Source organism: Phaenicophaeus curvirostris, chromosome 13, assembly GCF_032191515.1.
Source record: "Phaenicophaeus curvirostris isolate KB17595 chromosome 13, BPBGC_Pcur_1.0, whole genome shotgun sequence".
In the NCBI taxonomy this organism is placed as follows: Eukaryota; Metazoa; Chordata; class Aves; order Cuculiformes; family Cuculidae; genus Phaenicophaeus; species Phaenicophaeus curvirostris.
The window spans coordinates 20,189,938-20,210,042 of NC_091404.1; the positions used below are offsets into that span (position 1 = coordinate 20,189,938).

The 20,105-nt window shown below is 50.1% G+C and overlaps 1 protein-coding gene across 1 annotated transcript; it reads right to left on the reverse strand.

Moving 5' to 3' along the window:
* Positions 1-7,726: 7,726 nt before the first annotated feature.
* Positions 7,727-10,776, reverse strand: GPR174 (G protein-coupled receptor 174). The gene has a single exon (XM_069867346.1). The coding sequence runs from the start codon at positions 10,137-10,139 to the stop codon at positions 9,159-9,161; it is 981 nt and encodes a 326-aa protein (XP_069723447.1). The 5' UTR covers positions 10,140-10,776; the 3' UTR covers positions 7,727-9,158.
* Between the last annotated feature and the right edge of the window lie 9,329 nt (positions 10,777-20,105).

The following is a 20,105-nucleotide window of genomic DNA, read 5'->3' on the forward strand; positions in this document are numbered from 1 at the left end:
CTTTGCAGAAGCCTGTTGGCTTTCTGTGACTGGCGAGATGTGGGTGGCTGCTGGTGCTGCGTATGTGCCAGGCACTTCATCAGGGTAGGTGCTAGTCTACACTAGAACTTGCCTTCAGCAAGACTTTGTAAAAAGTGAAAGTAATTAAACTGTCATTTGCATTTATAAATACTTCAATGTAAAGAACCAGGGAAGAAAAAGTGGGGACATCATGGAGACCTTTGAAAGACATACTGAGGCCGAGGCCTGCTGTGAAACAGACCTTAGAGCAGCCTTCCAGTACAAAAAGGGACTCCAGGAAAGCTGGGGAGGGTCTCTTGATGAGGGAGTGCGGGGTCAGGATGAGGGAAAGGGCTTTAAGTTGGAAGGGGGAAGATTTAGGTTGGACATTGGGAAGAAATTCTTCACGCTGAGGATGGTGAGGCCCTGGCCCAGGTTGCCCAGAGCAGGGGTGGCTGCCCCATCCCTGGAGGGGTTCAAGGCCAGGTTCGAAGGGGCTTGGAGTCCCTGGTCCAGTGGGAGGTGTCCCTGCCCATGGCAGGGTGTGGAACTGGGTGGGCTTTCAGGTCCTTTTCAACCCATTAGATTTGTAAGGCAGGATGAATGCAATGCAGCCCATGCAGCCCCCATAGTGGCACAGTAGCTGTGCGTCTGAATTACCACTCTGGGAGGGTTTGAGATCAGGCTTGGAAGGATTAAAACCACTTTGACTGTCCTAATTTTGGGCTGCGTGGGGGATGGCTTGGCTGACAGCTATGGCCCGGAGCCCAAATGCTAGCACTGATTGAAGCTTCAAGACTGCAACCAAAGTAATTATATATATGTTTAATTACAGTCACATTATTTCATTAAAATTATTTCTTCATTATGTGTGTATATTTGTGATATTCCCTAGGCAATATGAAGGGGTGTATTTCCTGTCCTGGGAATAATTACAGGCTCTCCACCTAGCACTCCACCTCAAAAAGAAATTATTCCTTAAAGGTCAACTGTTTTGTTTACTTAAGCATATTTTCTCTGGTTTTGTGCTGTGACACCTCCAGGTTCACATTAACAAATGTGAAAGTGGATTTACTGCCTTAGAAGTCATTCCCACTGGATGTGGATGTTATGTGTCTGCTAGAAGCGCTGGGGTCCTTGTAGGGTGTTCCATTCAAGGCCTCGTTGATGTTTGAAGCTGTTCCGGATGAAGCCTGTGTGCAAACACATGATTCTGGAACAAGGAGCTTCCTCCCTACAAGCCTAATCCCTTCTTGGACTGGAACCAGCTGCTTTTATTCTGGAGTGAGAGCACCTGCACGTGGGATTCATCAGGAACAGGTCCATGGATGGGTAGATCTATGGTTTCCACTGATGTTCCCCTTGATGGGGAGGTGTTTGTGTAGGATTTTTGGTGTGGTGGTAAGGTGACTGCACTCTCACTTGACAATAGTAATTCATTGCTTTGGTTTCTCTCTGCTTGGTGGTTGTAGCTTCTTTGTCATCTCGCATCTTCAGCCCCTTTCACTTGTTAATGCTTAGAAAAATAAGAAGGATGAGGAAACCACCATTCAGGCTGCCGGACCCTTGCCAGTGTGCCTCATCGCCCAGCATGAGGTTGGAAGCAGGTTTGGCTTTACCTCCTCTCATCGCCCAGCATGAGGTTGGAAGCAGGTTTGGCTTTACCTCCTCCCATCATGGTGAAATAATAAATGTGGGAGGGAACGAGGCTGGCATGCAAAGTACGTGATAACACTTCTTTGGTTGTGAGCTGCTCTCCTTGGTGTCTTGAGTGCTTTCAGCTCACCTCCAGGCTTTTGTGTTCCTGCTCTTGACAACTTGCAAACCCCAGCTGGACTGGGTGGGTATCTGGGTGGCTGAGAAGCAGGAATGATGCCTCACACCCAGTCTCCTGACACTACTGACTGCCTGGGAGTGTTCTCGGTGATAAAGGCTTGCTTGGGTGGAGGTGGCTGGGAAGCAGAAGTGCGTATGGGTTGAGGGGAGCTTGCAGCTGGAGTGACTGACTGCTGGTGTATCTCTGAGGCCCTGTTTTCACCGTGGAGTAAGACCCTTAATTTTCTATAGGGAAATGACTCACTGACTGGAGGGGAAACAAAGCTGCTGGCTGAGTGCCTCTAGTGTAGGAGAAGGAAGTGAGCTCCAGATCTGAACAGCTTTTGTATTTCTGCTATAAATATCCTACGTGCAGATATAGCACCTATCTGAGAGAGCTATTTGCAGACTCACAATATCTGCTGTCTTTTAATGGAGCTGATTTCCCTGTGTGGAACTTTTTTGCTTTCTCAGCATCATTTGATTTTCTTCCATGTTTTCTTTTACTTTTTTTTTTTTTAAAAAAAAAAAACAGCCAAACAAAAACTGCTTGCCAAAAAAATCTCTGGTGCTGCCAAGGAAAGGTGGGTCCTTGCTGTGGAGCTGGGACCTGCAGCTGAATGCTGCCATTGGGATGCCTTGGGGTCTGTGCTCTGAGACTGATCTTCTCCTACATAGAAGCATCACATCCCCATAGGGAAGGCAGTTGGAGGGACCTAGTTTGCCCTGTTGCTCTCATACCGTTCCACGTAGAAGAGGTCACACTGGTTGTGGCTGTTGTGATGCAGAGCATGGATGTGTTCTTCAAAGCTGTAAAATCTCAGCTTTGCGGCATTAATTTTCATTCACCCTTTTGCCTTTGAGCAGACAATGTTGTGGTCCCCCACCTGGTATCGCTACCAAGGGCTACTGTGTTCCATGGGAATAGGGTAACATTACCCTCATGAGTCCCTTGGGACAGTGATGCTGTTGGTTTTGGGCTTGTGATGCTGCTGCTCTGGGTTTTTTAGACTGTTAACCAAGAGGAACAGGCTGGGATGTGAGGCTTTGATGGTTAGTGTTAATTCACTTAAATAAGAAACCTCTCATTAAACTAGAAACTCAGAGTCAAATGAGTTTTAGCTTCTGTTTTACATAGGTCTCCTGGGAACTTCCTCTCCAGCTGCGCAGACCTCTGTCTGACCACAAGGAGTTACCATTTCTTTAAATATCGACGATGTCACGTAATAGTAGAGTTTGTGCAAGATAATGGCTCTGAATCACAGAACTGATGAAGAGGCTGACAGCAGATTAGAGAAACTGGTCAGCCAAGACAAGAGTGCAAGTGGATTTAAAACTTTAAAATAGAAAATTTGGGTTTGGATGAGTCATAAGGAAGAAATTCTTCACAATGAGGGTGGGGAGGCCCTGGCCCAGGCTGCCCCATCCCTGGAGATGTTCAAGGCCAGGTTGGATGGGGCTTGGAGCCCCTGGTCCAGGGGGAGGTGTCCCTTCGAGGTAGCCATTGCTCAGTCATCATCCACACTCAGACAGGATGGAGATCCCTTAGAATGGAGCAGTAACTGCCACCAAAAAAAAACAAAAACCCTCAGCACTTCCAGCAATGTTTACGGAGCGAATCCCACATTGGCTTGATGTAAGGTACAGAAATAGAGCTGGAAGCAGGAACAAGCACCCAGGTATTCCCCTTTGCAGAGATGGCATTAATCACCAAAAGTCATGTTTGTATCTGTTCCCCGTACTCAGGCTCAGCCTACGGGGCTGCCACCTTTGCTTTTTTCTCCCAGTGCTTTGGTAAAGGAGTAGATTCCTCATATAGACAAGCCAAGGGCATCCTCCTAACTCAGGGGAACAGGCATTCAAATCCTCTCTTAAATAAAGAGAAATTTTAACCATTCTTCTTCTTTCATACACAAGGACAATACTTACAGGGAGAGGCAGGGACAGCCTTACCCCTTCCCTTTGTTTTGGAAGCGGGGTACACTCTCGCAGAGGGATCCAGGTGATGCTAAATTGTTAGAAACCCCAGTCCTCATTAAGTCTGGCCCTCTCGGGAAATAAGGAACAAGAGAGAAAGTATGACAAGTTTCTGGAGGTATTTTGTCAGTATTGAGAGACTATGGATGATTCTTTAATAGAGCAGAAAATATTAAAGAAACATGGAGCAAAGAACTGATGGTAAGAAAAACAACAATCCCTGTACCCCTGGGTGTTTAACTGGAATGCCTTGTTTTCATCAGAATGTCATGTTTTCACACCAACTTTTCCAAATACTCTCCTTTTTGGCATATTTCTCTTGTTATTTTGAGAACTTAATAGTCTTCCTCTGTTTTTTATTCCAGCAATGTCACCCATTCAGTTAAGTTCTGCAGTGCAAATCCATGTGGCGTTAGAGAGAAGGGTGAGTGAAGCAGGTTGATTGGGAGCTGCTGGTCCCAACAGACTCATGACAGTGGCAAGTGGTGGTTTCAAAACAGATTCTGGAGATGTATTCTGGGATTCTATTATTATTTCATTCCTGATGACTTTAAGTAACTGGATCTTTCAAAATCAGCTCTTTTGGCCACTGATGTCTGTCGTATAGATCGTGTTTCTACAGGGCTCAGTTCACCAGCCCAAATGCTGGAGCTCCTGGCTTGGACAGCACAAGGCAGGCACTGTCCAGCCAGCTCCACCTTATCTGCTCTCTTTTTTTCGAGGCATTTATCAAACCGCCTCTGATAAGATTTTATCTTTGTACTGGATGGAATCGTCTTGTGTCTGGGTCACCTGCTGTGGTTTGTGCAGTTATTGAGGTCAGAGGAGCGGTGCCCAGCAGCACTGGGTTTGACGCCCTGTCTGCATTTACACTGTGTGCTGGTTTTGTGACGCTGGGGACAATGCTAATTTTTAACAGCAAAGTGAAAAAGGAAGTAAACAGTGAAATGTCAAAGTTTGCTGCTGATGCAGATCAGGGCAGAAGAGTCTAACACTGGCTGCAGCGACGTGGGGAGACCTCATGAGACATTGAGCAACCAGATGACAAAATAGTAAACAAAATCTAGTGCTGATAAAAGAAAAGGCATGTAAAGGGGGAGAAAAACTCTGCTTAGGTAAGAGGAGCTGTAAATCAGCCCTTTTCACACAGAAAAGAGATCTTTTGAGTTATGTGGGTAGCTTGTGGCAGTGGCTGGTGGTGGCAGAGGAGATGAAGAGGACATTGGAAGTGTTGGAGGACACGTGCCGTGGCCAGCAGAATGTGGCCCTGCTCCTGCCTCCAGGGGCAGCCACAGGGTGGGCAGTGGCTGGGGGTCCTGAGCACAGGTGAGACTTTGCCTCCGTTTAGCCATGAATCATGCAGAGGAGGTGACCGGGGAACCAGTCACTCGCAGTGCAAGAGGAAGGAATTTAGAAAGATGTAGTCAGGTGGCCAGCTCAAAGCAACAGTGATGTTTCTGAGCAGTGTGCGTATAACTAAAATAGGGAATTCATTGCTGCTGGACTTAAGAGATTGGTGGGTTCAGGTGTATGTTGTTCAAGCAGGTTGGAAAAGAGCTCTTCCTGGCTCTGGAGAATGATGCAGGAAGCCCCACAGTGACTGGTTGAGGGTGGCTGTGCTGGGGAAGGACCACTGCCCTCAGCCCAGCGTGTCACCGCTCTACCCATGCCCACGGTCAGCAGCCAGCGAGCTGCTTTGCGTTGAGCCAGAGCAGAGACCACCAACATCTTGTGAAGGTGTAAAGAGGAGACCAGGCAGAGGAGCAGGCGCGTGCTCTCCCACTTCCATAGCAGCCTTCGCTTACAAGTGCAGTTTTAAGTCTTAATGTGCAAAAACACTTCAACCCAAGCCCATCCTGTCTCTTCTCATGATGAGAGTGGCACAAAGGAGCTGCAAGAAGCGGCACCTGAGTGTGACGATACCTTCCACAGCTGCTGCAGCAGCGCCTGCTCTTGCAGCGTGTGGGTTCGGAGGCAGGCGGCTGTGTGGGAGTCGATGGAAACGAGGGACTGTGATGTGCAGCGCTCAGAAACGCTCAGAGCCCTGCTTCCACCCAGAACTGTCATCCTCGTATTCGCCTTGTTTTATGTATAAATAGCTTGACGCTGCTTCTGAGCAGCTTGAGGTCCCCAAGCACTCCCTGAGACCTTCCCTGCCTAAGTATTGTCACCACAATACCTTTTCTTTTGTCCTGGCACAAATGATACCTAATTCTATGTCAAAAAACCACTTGTCACTTCAGCACAAAGGCCACCTGGCGAGGCTGTTGGCAGAGACCTCAGTGCTTGCTTTTTTGGATGTAAGAACCCTCTATGGGGAAGGGACTTGGGGAGCAGCCCGAGAAAACACTTTGTGCAGAATTAAAGGGATGCTTTGGGGTTTTTTTGCTCTCGGTTCCATTCTCATTCAGATTCCCAGAGCTGCAGATGAGATTTATACTCTAAAGGCTTCCTGTAGAAAAAAAATTTCTGAGGGCATATCAGCTTCTGCAGCCTTTGAACAGGCTACAGGAGAAATGCAGCCAGAGCTGAGCAGCGTCCAGGTGAGGAATTGTATCTTGCCTAGCACAGGGCTAGAAGCTGAGCAGAGAAGCAAACAGCAATTGCTGCTTGCTCTGCAGCGGCTGGGTGTTTCTTGTCTTCTCCAAGCCTCCTGTGTGCCCTGTGCCATCCCCACCTGGGGCTTCCTTGGGTGCAGACATGCAGCAGACCATCTTTTGGCTGGTGGGGCTGCTGTGGGGCTCAAGCACGGGCTGCATCCTAAGCCATCAACAGGGCATGAAAACACGCTCCTCACTAAGCAAGGTTACCATCTCGGTTCTCCAGATGCCCACGGCAATGTCAGCTGAAGGACTGCAGACCTCTGTGATGGAGAGCACGGCCAGAGCAAATCCCAGCTGGAGAAGAAGTGCTGTGGCAGGGGGAGGGCAGGCAGATCTCCTCCCGTGAGCTGCCGCGACTCTTGCACCAGGCTTCCTGTGCGAAGGGACCGTTAGCGCTCACGTGAACAAACCGCACTGCTGTGCAGCAGAGGAGGCAGCTTGCGCTGCACCCACGGGATTTTCTGAGTGGAAAAATTTCAGCTTATTGAGGTTTTTCTCATTGAACAATTCTGAACTTCTGACACGGCTTTGGGTGACAACTTTTCTCCTCAGAAGCTAAAAGCAGCTTGGGGCGGGGGTGGTGTTGTCTGATGTCCTCTCAGCGCTCTCCTACGCAGCTGGGGATGAAGAAAGGACGGCAATGGGCTTGTGCCGGTCACAGCATTGACCCGGGTGGCCAAGAAGGCCAGTGGCATCTTGGTCCAACAGCGTGGCCAGCAGGGAAGGGATTGTGCCCCTGTACTTGGTGCTAGTGAGGCGACACCACAAATCCTGGGCTCAGGGTTTGGCCCCTCACTCCAAGAAGGACCTTGAGGGGCTGGAGCGTGTCCAGAGAAGGGAAAGGAGCTGGGGAAGGGGCTGGAGAACAAGGGTTGTGAGGAGCAGCTGAGGGACCTGGGGCTATTTAGCCTGGAGAAGAGGAGGCTGAGGGGAGACCTCATCACAATCTACAACTGCCTGGAAGGAGGTTGTGGCGAGATGGGTGTTGGTCTCTTCTCCCAAGTGACAGGTGATAGGACGTGGCCTCAAGTTGCACGAGGGCAGGTTCAGATTAGACATCAGGAAAAATTTCTTCACCAAAGAGTTTCCGAGCACTGGAAGCGTCCGCCCAGGGAGGTGGTGGAGTCCCCATCCCTGGAAGGATTTAAAAGACAGGCAGATGAGGTGCTCAGGGATCTGGTTAGTTGGACAGGTGTGGTTGGACTCCATGATCTCAAAGGTCTTTTCCAACCAAATGTTTCTATTCTATGGACGCATGTGCTGGTGATGCAGGCAGCTACAGAGGGGAGAGTGGGCCAAGAATTACACTGATTTTTTTTTTAAAGGATATTTTTAATCTTCTACTACAGGAAATAAACAAATAAATAGTTTTTCATCGCTATGAACAACTGACGATGTACTTCATGGTTTCCATGAATTAGCAGTGCTTACTTAGCCGACACTCGGGCACAGACACGCTGGCTCAGGCTCCTGCAGGGATGAGGTGAGGGAGTTTTCTTTTATTGTATAGAAGAAGTTTCAAAAAGAGAAAAAAAGTCATTCTGTGTTCCAGCACTTTCTGGGATTCACGTAATTTTTCTACAAAATATATATTTCTTTATAAATTAAATCTACAAAACAACATTTGCATTAAATAAAACCAAGTACAGTCACAGTATTTTTACAGTTCAAAATGTAACATTTCAAAGGTTCACAGAAAAATATATTTAATAAGAAGGTGCAAATGAAATACCAGTCCCACCCAAAGCTTCTGCTCTTTGAGTTTAAAGCAATTATTATTAAAAATACACCCACATTTCAGCCTTCTTTAAAGCCTCTTGTAGGCTGTTGGGCAGCACCTTTGACTCGGCTCACAGTGAGTTCCCAGTGCAAGGTTTGGTTCCTCTGGCTCTGTTTTAATCACGTTGCTGATAATGAAGAGTAGGGGTGATGGTGAGGGCTCAGTTGTTAGTGAAAGGGAAATGATTTTCCCCATCTTTGGTGGACAAAAAGGACCTAAAAGGCTTGGTGGATGTCAAGCCTGAATAAATACCCTCGGAGCACAGCTCATCCGAGGCAGCAACAGGGCTTCAGACCATGGCTTGGAAGTCAGAAATGGGAACTGGTGGCAGAAAAAGAGTGTCTGAACGCTTTGGTGACTCTAGTTTGGAGGATGCCACTCGCTACACCTCAAAGCAGACACTTGGTGTCCTTTGGGGCCCCATTATGCCCCCTAACCCATGGTCAACACAGCCTCTTGGCCCTCTCCATAGAAATTAATCACTGTTGGGTTGTCTTTTGCCTCAGAAATGTATAATACCGTGTCACTACTGATTTTTAGGGTCATTTTCTTTTCTCCACGACAAGATTCCAAAATCTTTGCTGCCTCTTGCTGAAGCCAAGGTGCATGGCCAGGGCACGGTTGGGTAATGTCCCCACCAGTGGCAATGGGGCACAGCATCTCTTCTCACCACAGGTCTGTGTCCTCCTCCTGCCAAAGCCACCGTGCTCCTGGCTGCCCAGCTCAGAAATCAGGCCTGGAGGAGTTACACAACGTTATTTATATTCAGGGAAAAGTTGCAGCCGAAGTATTAAATCAATGTATTTTCAGTCAGGTTGGGGTTTTTGAGGGTCTTGTTTGGATTTTTTTTCTCCAGGCCTCACTGGAATCAGCAGAAGCTCAGCTGAGTAGTCACTCTCAGTGTCCTGGGGGGAAAAAATGGGCCAAACCCCAAAATATAGTAAATATTTGAAATCCTAGGAAACACTCGGGCAAGGCCAGTGCTAGTAGCCCACGGTGTCCTCCCTGAGCACATCTCTGGAGTGCTTCCTCACGTAACTGAGATTGTGGAGCTGGATGCTGTCTTGCAAATCCTGCCTGGAAAGGCGTCTCCTGAACTCATCTGTAGTAAAGTAGTAGATGACTGGGTCCACACAGGAGTTTAAGCTGGCGAGACACAAAGCTACAACATGAAACACTGAAATCACCTTCTGGACGCACCTGTTTTCAATCTTTTTGATTTTGACAAAGAAATCTAGTGGAAAGCTGATATGATAAGGTCCAAAGCAAATCAGAAATACCAGAGCGCAGGTGAGAATCATCTTTAAAGCCTTTTTTTTCTCTCCAAGGTCATGTGAAACACAATTTTTTTCCTTTAGTGATAAGATAGTCTTCCACGAACAGTATAGGATGATGAGTAGGGGTGTTACGAACCCCACTAATTCACCTATGGTCGTCATTGCAATGGAGACGGGAAGATCGACTTCCTTTACGGGGAGATCCACAAAACACGTGTTTTTAGCGTCCTGGTGGAGTCTGAGAAGCGGGAAAGGCAAACAGCCAACGCAGACCACGACCCAGCCGACGATGCTGATGTACACATCGCAGACGCGCTTGCAGTCACTGAATTTGAAGGGGTGCATAACAAACAGATACCGTCGTACGCTGATGCAAACCAAGAAGTAGATGCTTGCATACATGTTGACGTACTTCAGGTAGAAGCACAGCATGCAGAGGCCTCCTCCAAACTCCCATGTCCCAGTCAGGTAGTAGAAAATCCTCAGGGGCAAGGACAAAACCTGCGATAAGTCAGCAATGGCCAAGTTGATCATAAAGATGACGGCCCTTTTAGTCTCTTTCATGTATCCGTAGAAGACCCACAAAGCTAATGTGTTTCCTATCAGTCCGGGGATCAGGATGAAGGTGTATGTAATCGCATAGTAGAGCTTGAGGTTGGTTTCGGTGCAGGTCGAGCTGTTTGTCATGGTTGTGCTCCAGGTCTGTGCTCAGCCCCAGCATGATAACATGTTCCTCACTGGCCTCCCATGGGCAGGTTGTCCTCAGGTTGTTGATGCTTAATTAAAAAGGTGCAGCCCTAGTGTCCATGTGCGAGGCTTCGGTTACCAGATCATCTTATCCATTCTGGGGAGGAGATTCATTATGTGAGTGAGTTAATTAAAGTTCTGCTCGCGTGCTCTGCTCGTGCCCTCTGTCAGAAGTTACCAGACCTTACGGTAGTTGCTTGCAGGGTTGACAGGGAGGAGACCCACACCGGGAAATGCATCATCATGTGCTGAATCAGTCAACAGTTCATCACCAGAGCTGCAGCTCTGTCACCTTTTGGGTGGCATTTCAGGCACTTCTCTCAGCACAGGAGTTCGATGATCGACATGGCCCCGCAGCTGGAAGACAGAAAGGTGCAGTTATAATCCTGCAGGGAGACGCTTGTCTTCGAAGCAAAAGGTACGGGAAAGCTTGCAAGAGCGGTGGGAGCATCTCTCTAGCAGAAATCTACTGCTAGTGACATCTGTGGTGGTGGCCAGCTCTTCTCCTGCCTAACAAGTGCCATGTCTCGCCCAGTGAAGGGAGGTGCAAACCCACTGAGGAATAGATAGAAAATGTGTTTAATTGCTGCTGCAAAGCAGCCTCCCATGCTGTAACACTGAGCAGACGTCACCCCAGCCTGCAGGGTGCATTTAACTTGCTGCAGCTCTGTCTTTCCCAGATATAAGTTAACTTTTCCGTCTGAAGCTCCCTTTGCCTCCAGTTGCATCGGTGTCCCCGTGCCTGAGCGCGTGGCCAGCACGCAGATGCTCCACTGAGCACTGTGCCTGCACCCTGCCTGGCTGCTGTGCTGCAGGCACCTCACACAGCGCTCACAAGTTTAACACTCCTCTGTTTTTTCCAGGCAAGCCCTTCAGAAACTTCCCACCTGCAGCATGGCTCTAGGCAGCCGAGAAGATGGTGGAACCAAATCTGCTCCTTACGTAAATGAGCCCAATAGGAACATTTTCCATCAGTGCTGCTGTCGTAGCGCAGTGTGGAAGTCCCAAGACACTGGCTTTCATCAAACTGGGGGCCAACCTTTTCATTTATCTTTCATAAAGAGAGTATAAAACGTATTTGCATGTGGGCAGGGACAAATGGCCCGTTTATTAAACACTTGTTGCTGCAGAACTACCTGCATTATATTACATTTGACTGGCTCACAACTAGTCTTTCTCAGCCTTTCCTTTACCCATCTTGCACACGTGGTGCTGTGGCCGTTGGAAATACCAGATGGTATCACTAAGGTGACTGGAGGTGGACTTCATTTAAAAGCTGTTTGCATGGTAAGCAGCTGATATTATCTGAGTCTGTCAGACAGAAAAAAACCAGCCCAGATCTGATAAATAGAGAGGAAATTCAGATCTCTGTCCAAACTCTTTCAGGGTTGCATTTTGCTTCATCACAAGGAACTAACCTACAGGTCTGAGTGGGTAAAGTTTGTAGGTACCAACCAAGCCTGGCTGGGGAGCACCTGCAGAAGCAGGATAAAGCCCTAAAACTACATCACACAGCTTTCTTCCAGTGTTACTTTTTAATTCTTTTTCTTGTTTTTAAAAACCCCAAGCTTGTCTTTCCTCTCAAGTCTTGCCCAGGGGCTCCTGTCACCCACTCAGGAAGCCTGAATCCCTCTCCTTTTCCTCTGGCTGCATTCCCACATGGGTAAATCCCCTCACCTCCATCACGGGGCCATGGGATGCGCAAAGGGAAGGACAAGGTGCTGTCCCAACCCCTCATCTGCTCAAAGCTCAGCACACTTACATGCACACTTGCATTTTTCCTGCTGCCCCCACCCAGTGCCTGCATTTCCCCATCCTCACTTTCTAGCCACACCATCCTCTGCCCCCTCCAGCCTGGCCTTGGGACAGGGACACACTTGCAGCGCCTTCTGCCTCTCCCTGGGGCTGCGAATCCACAGGGGTCCCAGAAAGCCGAGCTCGAGCTGGGGAGCAGAGGGGATGCTCGCCCGGGGCACCCTGAGAGTGGGGGGTTAAAAACACAGCAACGTGAGAAACTGCTTTGGAAATCCCAAGCAGTAACGTTGCCAAGCTCGCCCAAATGTGCTGTGTAAAAACCAGCAGGGTGCTAAAAAAAGCCCCAGAAAGAGGAAATTTTATTTTGCATGCTCTGTGCTTGCTTCCCCCGGCGTAGGGGGCTGGCTGCAGTGGGAGGTACAAGACTCCCCAGACACAGCTCCTACTTCTCCCAAAAGATTTTTCCCCCCTGTTTTTCCAAGGAGACCCCACAGCCGGCCACGCCGGGGCTCTGGATGGAGGCTTTGTGTTCGTACTTAGTCAGAAACACCAGGTAAGTTTTGTAGCCAGGGCTTGGGAACGCTCGTTAGAGCTGGGCAGGTATCGCGTGAGGTATTTTCTCCATGCTGAAGGGCAGCTCTGTGTCCCCATGCTCCATGTTGGGTTGTTTAGCCTGGAGAAGAGGAGGCTGAGGGGAGACCTCATTGCTCTCTACAACTCCCTGAAAGGAGGTTGTGGAGAGGAGGGAGCTGGGCTCTTCTCCCAGGTAACAGGGGACAGGACAAGAGGGAATGGCCTCAGGCTCCACCAGGGGAGGTTTAGGCTGGACATTAGGAAAAAATTCTTCACAGAAAGGGTCATTGGTCCCTGGCAGAGGCTGCCCAGGGAGGGGGTTGAGTCACCTTCCCTGGAGGTGTTTAAGGCACGGGTGGACGAGGTGCTGAGGGACATGGGTTAGTGTTTGATAGGAATGGTTGGACTCGATGATCCATTGGGTCTCTTCCAACCTGGTTATTCTATGATTCTATGATTCTATATAGACAGGAGCTGGGGATGTGGGAGCAGGCAGAGCCTCAGCCCCTGCGGGCTGGGATGCAGCAGGGCTCAGCCCAGGCCCCCTCCAGAACCCATCACACCTGCTGCAAATAATCAAGCTCCTCACCTGAGGGTGGTTAGATCTGCCCGGGTCAAGCCAGAGCCCTCATTAGCAAATCCTGGGGGTTTTCCTTCAGGAGGCAAAGCCACAGCAGCTCTTAAATCCAGTGTGGAGAAAGCAGCCCATGGCTAGGCACCATTTGTAGGTGCCGCTCCTGCTGCAGCATCACGCCTGGTGCCTCCTCAGGTCCTGAGGGGAATCCAGGATCCTGCCCACACCTCCCAGAAGCAGGAGAAGGGATCAGCCTGGCCGCATCCTGCCCCTGAGAACCATCCTTGTGAGCACTGCACCTGGCCCAGGTGAGCAGTCAGTACCCCGTGTTTTGTGTGGGGCTGGTGTTAATGCAGAAAAAATGTGTTAAGTGTGTGGTAGAGGGGATGTGGGCAGAGAGCTGGTGCTGCGCGTGGTACGTGGTGTTATCTGCTCGCTTACCCTTTTGGGGGAGGCTCGGGTGTGCTGCTGCCTGGAGACTCTCTTCTGCAGCTTAAAATAAAAATATAATGTGGGTGACTTCAAATAGAAATAGAGTTTCCTGCTGAAGCTGCAGGAACAGAGGTTATGTGGTGGTTGCTCTGTCCCTCCCCATCCTGCGGTGCCCTGGACCTTCCCTCAGGAGCCTCTTGTTCTCTGTGTTGCCTGAAGTGCTGCCACCCTGCTCTGGCAGAGAAAACGGCTGCTAGTGAGAGTTAATAGGTACTAACTAAAATTAGAACTCATGGTGATATAAGCTGCTCGCTGCGTGGGATTGAGTTTTAGAGTCATAGAATTGCTTGGTTGGAAAAGACCTTCAAGATCGTGAAGCCCGAGTGCATGTGTCCACTACTAAATCATATACCTGAGTGAAAAATTGGGAGGATAAAGGCTTTTCTCCCTCAAAGCAGTGTTCTGGTAGACAGCTGGGTTTGATACCCTCTTCTGCAGGAGCAGCGCTGTCTCTTGCTGTGTGAACTGTGGTGCATATTTGCTAGTCCTCCTTTGGTAGCCTCTGTCCACAAAGGCTACAGGGCTTTTCTTGGCCACCCTTGGGGCCTTCTGTGCTTTCCCAACACTGCAGGAACCGTGACCCTCCATGTTCCGTGCCTGGCACCTCTGGGGTCCTACTGCAGCACCTCCTGCCTGGGTGCTGGTGGCCTCCAGAGCATCCCTCCCGTCGCCTGGTGTCTGCCCTGCACCGTGCACCAGGCACACTGAGTTACTGGAATATATTGCTAATGCTGTGTTCACAGGGCAGTGTGGATGAGCGGCTTTCTAGCTTTGACTCGGCTGCCGAGCACCAGAGCAAGTGCCTCTTCATCCCATCCCATTTCTGTGGTTGCCTGAAACGTGAGTCGCTGAAGGTGGTGAACGTTCCAGGGGAAAAAGCAGAGCAACAGCCAAGTTTTTACAGGTTAGGGCTGTGGGGCATTGGCACAGTGGAGTGAAAAAAGTTTCTTTCTATTTGTTCTTTCATTAATTTCTCATTTGCTTGCTATTAAGGTAATGCTTCCATGGCATCCCTACCCTCTGCCTTGCTCGTGCTCCCTGCTCTCCCCGGGGAACGGCAGAGCTGCTGGCATCTGCTCAGGGGAGATTTCCCTCCGGCACGGAGGTTTTGGGGCTGGAGCTGTTGGGGAGCTCCCTGGGAAGAGGAGCTGGGCTGGGGCAGCGGAGACCGTCTGTGCGCTGGTGGGCGCTGAGTCAGGCAGCAGGGGACACCAGGGGGATTTTGGCTGGGTAAATTCCAGGAATACGGAGGAAATAAAACAAACGTCCCAGTTTAATGCTGCGCAAAATGCGCTGCTTTTTGCTTTTAATCCTTTGCGAATGCTTTTGTCCTCCCTTACTCACGTTTATCTCTGTTAAAAAGGGAAAATAAACCCAAAGCAGCAGTGTTGTGTATCAGCCTAATCCCCCACCCTGTTCTCCCTTCCTGGCACACCCTGGTGGCCCTAGATGTGCAGGGTAACGAGCACTGAACCTGGGAGTTCTCCACCCAAACCCTTAGCCGGTGCCCCCTCAGGCTGTGCCGCTGTGTGCCTGCTCCCTGGGCAGCGAGCGGTGCTGGTGGCATGGAGAACCCTGCCTGCTCTCTCCCTGCTTCTTGCAATTCAGTGGAAAACTGCCAGTGGAAAGTCAGCGTGGTGCCTCTTGCCAGGAACGGGCCATTGAATAACACCCGCTGGACAAAAGCAGCAGGATGAATCCAAGCATCACCCCGAGTGATGACTAAATGGGACCGATTATCCCTGTGCTGGTGGGGATGGGGCTGCACGGCCTCAAATTCCACGTAGCAGTCCCTTTGCTAGCGGCTGAGGGTTTTGCAGCGGTTGAGGGTTGCCACAATTGGTGTTAGTCTTAAATGCTGCTTCTTGATACTCACACAACCATAACAGCAAATATGGTTTGAAACTTCATGGTGGGCTGTTCTGATTTAAGCTGTCCCCCTCCTCCCTCTGGTACACAGAGCATCTTTGAGCACCTCCAGGAGCTCGATCTTTTGATAAATGGAAGTATTAAATGGCTCCTCAGCTGTGTTTGGGCTCAGCCTGCATCGCCTCGCTTCTTCCCCTTCGATTCCTGGGTTTCTGTGGTTAACTCTGCACCCCTGCCCCTCACTGGGGCATCCCCCTCCCCGCTCAGTGCTTCTAGCACGAGTAAGTCAAGGCACTGAGTCCACATCGTGATGATCGAGGAGGTACAATTTAAACCCAATAGCCTGAATTAAAGATAGTTGGGAATAAAAGAGTATCAATCCTACCTTTGCTGTCTTGGTGGGCTGCTCTGGCGTGACCCTGCGGCCCCGATCTGTGGGTGCTGAGCACGGTGCCGGGTCCCCACCCTCTCTCGATGCGCAAACCAAAAGTGCAACTGCTGGGAGCAGCCTGCGCAGGAGGGGAACGGGCTGAGCAGAGCCCTCCCCAGCCAGCAGCGCTTCCCTCCTGCCCACGGCGCTGAGCTGGACCCGACTTTTCCTTTCCTTCTTTTTTTTTAACGTGTATTATATGTTTGTATGTGTATTTAAATACATATAATGATATTAGGATATATAAAAGTGTGGTTTTTTCAATATATATTAAATATATCTCCCTATATGTAAAGATGATGTTGGCTTTGGGGTGTTTTGGAACTATTCACTGTTTGCCATGAGGTGGTTGTGGCCCCGGTAGCTCCCCACGGTCACTATTTTCTTACTTGGAAGATCTCTGCACCTTGCACAGAGCAGTCCAGGGCCAAGCCAAGGGCTCTCCTCTCCCAAAGGAACGCCTGTGTCCCACAGCGGTGTCGCCCATCACCGTGGCCTCTGGCCCACTGGGCTCTCAGCGGTGATGCCATCGGCAGAGGGTGGCCCTGGCGCGGCACCGGCTGCTCCCTCGCGGGGCTGTGCCCGGGCATCGTGTGGTTTGAACACGTAGCTCTCCTGTAGTTCTTTGTCTGGGGACTCAAGCTCAAGAAGTATTAGAAAAATCCCTTAATAAACTATTTTAAGATCAGGAGGGATTGATGACTCTTGACTCAGCTGGTTAATTTGAAGAAGTGACTTGCTACAGAAGTGGTTAAAGAAAAAAAGTCTACTTAATTATGTGAAACTTCTTTACCTGCTCTTATTAATTTCTTGCGTGTCTGCTCAGGAGAACAGGACTGGCTTTGCATGACTTGTAGAGAAGGTTGTGGTGCTGTGGAAGGGTCACCTGCATGTCCAGGTGCCAGGACTGCTGACTCCTGCAGTGTCCCCAGGTGCTGCCGTCCCCACACTCATGGTGGGCACCAGAAGAACCTCAGTGACTTCAGCTCTTTAAGAGTGTTACTGGCTTAGTCATACAGTGCCAGCTTCTAGCAGGACTTTGTAGCTCTGGATACTATTATTGTGGTTCATAGGTGGTTGAGTCACATTCTTTGGAGGTGTTTAGGGTGGTGAGGGTCATGGTTTAGTATTTGATAGGAATGGTTGGACTCGATCTGATGGGTCTTTTCCAACCTGGTGATTCTATGATTCTATAGGAAATTAATCGCTTGGGCCCATCGTGGGCTTTTATAACGTCCCAGCGTGCTGGGTTTGCTGTCCCCGAGGTGGCACAGCTCCTCGCTGGGGCTTTGCAGCTCACGCCTCCCGAAACACACAGGCACTTGCCTGTTTCAGCAGCCAATAATCCTACTAGTTAAAGCTTCTAGCCATTCTTTGAAGCCTACCGATTACTTGATGTACTTTGGCTCCCCCACAGGATTAATTAGAGCTTTCAGCACTGCGGGATCCTCAATGCAGAGTTGTCCCCTTGGGTGTAGGGATGGATTAATCTGCTGATGCTTTTGGACCAGAAGCAGCGGAGGTTTGGGGTTTGTGGCTTAAATGGGGCTTGTGGCTGTTGTGGAGTCTCCTGGGAGATGTGCAGAGGCCTCGGTGGAGGATGCTGGCTCGGTTCACATTAGTCCCGGAAAGTTTCTGTAATTGCAGTTGGATCTGGGATGCGAAGTTTTCTCTTGTGTTTGCCATCGCCTCCCAGCAGCTGCCTCTGCCATGCGCTTTCATGCTTTGCAAAGTGCTTTCACTCTAGTGATTTAAAGAAATAAACCTTTTATTTCCTTCCCCCTTCACCCCAAACCCATGAGCTGCAAATCCTGTCTGTCCCCAGGCTGTGCCCCTGCCCCTCCAGCCTTTCCCTGTGTGACCCTGGCACCCCATCTCCAACAAAGGAGCTCGGGCAGAGGTTCAGGCACCACTTTAGTAGACAGCAAAGTTGCAGCCAGTGCTTAGAAGAACGTCCAGACCAGCCTGCTGTGGCTGAACAGCCCCTGGCCCCTGGAGATGGTCTCTGCCCTTCTTTTTCGTGCTCAAACCTGTGCTGGATGCTCCGTTGTGCACTTTCGTTTCCGCAGCAGCCGCCTGTTTATAAGAAAGCCTGGCCCGCGCTTGGGGCAGCGAGTGCACTTACTGTACAGATAGACTTTTTGTTTTAAAAACACCTTTCAGAGCATAACCATATCCTGTTTTGTCGGTGCCTGCTCCGCGTTCAGCCCGCGTGCATCGCTGCCAGCATCCATCCAGTTCCCTGTCGCTCCCGGAGCAGTCGCGTGCGGTGGCACCAGCTCAGCTCCTCCTCGGGGGGTGTGTGTGGGAACCCCAGGGTGCTGTCCCCAGCTTGCCTTTACCAGCAGCCGAATGCTGGTCTCCAAGCCGTGCTCAGCCCCAGCGTGGGTGCACGGTGGAAGCACCAGCCAGACCCTTCCCAAACCCCCCATCGGTGAGGCCACCAAAAACCAGGAGAACTTGGAGCTGGACATCAAGTTGCCAAGGAAATATTTTACAGTATAAGATCAATTTTATCTTATATTTACATTACTTATATTTTATCTTATACTTTCATTTTTATCTTATAAGAATTTGAAATTCCCAGTTGCTCTAAGCTTGTGCTAGTGACCTTGTTGGAGATCTCTAATAGAAACAGCTCGGGTCTTTCTGCTCTGTGCTGAAAGTCTTTAGTAGGAATAATTCCTGAGAACAGGTTGTGTGTCTGCCTACTCTCCACGTGGCTGGTGATGCGCTTGGTGCTGACCCAGGAGGAGCTTGGGGAGGCAACACAGTGGGCAGGGGTGTGTTTGTGAAGGGGGAGTAGGCACAGGGCAGCCCTGGGGGGCTCTTGCCTGCATCTCCCAGCATCAACAGGGCGTTTGTTGAGCCAGGGATGCGGCTGGGCTGCTTTCACTGGGCTAGGGGCTAAGAAGTCATGGATTTTCCTTCCCCTCTGCGTGCCCTGTCCACCCACGGCACAGAAATTTTCATTATAAAGCAAAAAAAAAAAAAAAACCCTGTTAAGAGGAGCAAGACTGAGCAATCATCATGGCAATTGCTGCTGGAAAGGACTTGCACTGCTGCAAGGTTGTGGCTTTGACTGTTTCTCAGAGGAGAGCTAACCCTTGCAGTGCTGAACGTGGCTGTGGCATTGATGCAGAGGTGACAAAACCCTTTCCTTGTGCTGGGAACAGGGCTCGGCAGTGCAGGAGAGGCTGACGGGCACCGCTGGGTCTCTAAAATGTTGCTGTCCCACCAGTGACCTGGGCTTCACAGGGTGCTGCTGGCTGAGCCTGTGAATCAAAACCTTGGGCTTGTGTCTGATGAAATCATGACTGTCTGGAAAAACTCCTCCCTGGCTCGGCTTGGTTTAAAGCAGCAAAATTTGGTTTCTGTGCATTTAGGTTGCACTCGGAATTGGAGCTGTTGGTGTGTTTGTTCCTTTGCCAGGCACAGCGCTGTTCCCCTCTCCTCGGCTCAAGGGGGGTGGATGGAGGAGCAGTTCGCTGCCAGCAGTGGTGGCTGTTTGCCCTGTGCCAAAAACCATCAGAGTCTGAGTCTCGCTGCCGGGTACGTGGTGCGAGCTCAGCCCAGACCGAGCCTGAGCGGTTTTCCAGAGGCAGAGTCACTTTACTGGGGCTGGACTGGAAGCATGTGGTCATGGAGGCAGGAAAAAGGTATTTTTAGCAAAGAGGAAAGCAACATTCCCTCCTTTCTTGCGGCGCCCTAGAAAGAGTTGCGCACAGGAGACGGCTTCTTGGCTGTTCCTAAGCACTGCGTGACTTAAGGTGGATGTAAATATAGTGGGTGTGCAGGGGGGTGTGTGTATAGGGATGGGCACACACAGAAACAACTAAGCAGTTCTAGTCAGAGTAAGGGATTAGGCCATATAGAATAACTCATTTAATGTGAAAAGCTCAGGGTATGAGGATATTGTCAGTGTTGGTGGAGATGCAGCTGAGCTGCCTGCTTTGCTGTTCCCTCTGCCCTGCAGCTTCTCGCCCTTCCCTGGGGGGTGTTTTGGAGCCCTCGGGCAGCACATCACACCTGGCTGGGGGGGGAGATGGGCACGGCTCAAATCCTCACCCACAATTTATCAGTCTGAGCTCCTGGGCTGGCCGAGGCCTCCGGGCGTGCCGATCCCAGAGCATCGTGCCATGGATTTGCCCGTACAAAGAGCTGAGGATGTTATGTGGGGCCAAGGCAGCCCTGGGTAAGGGAGGTGCTCTTG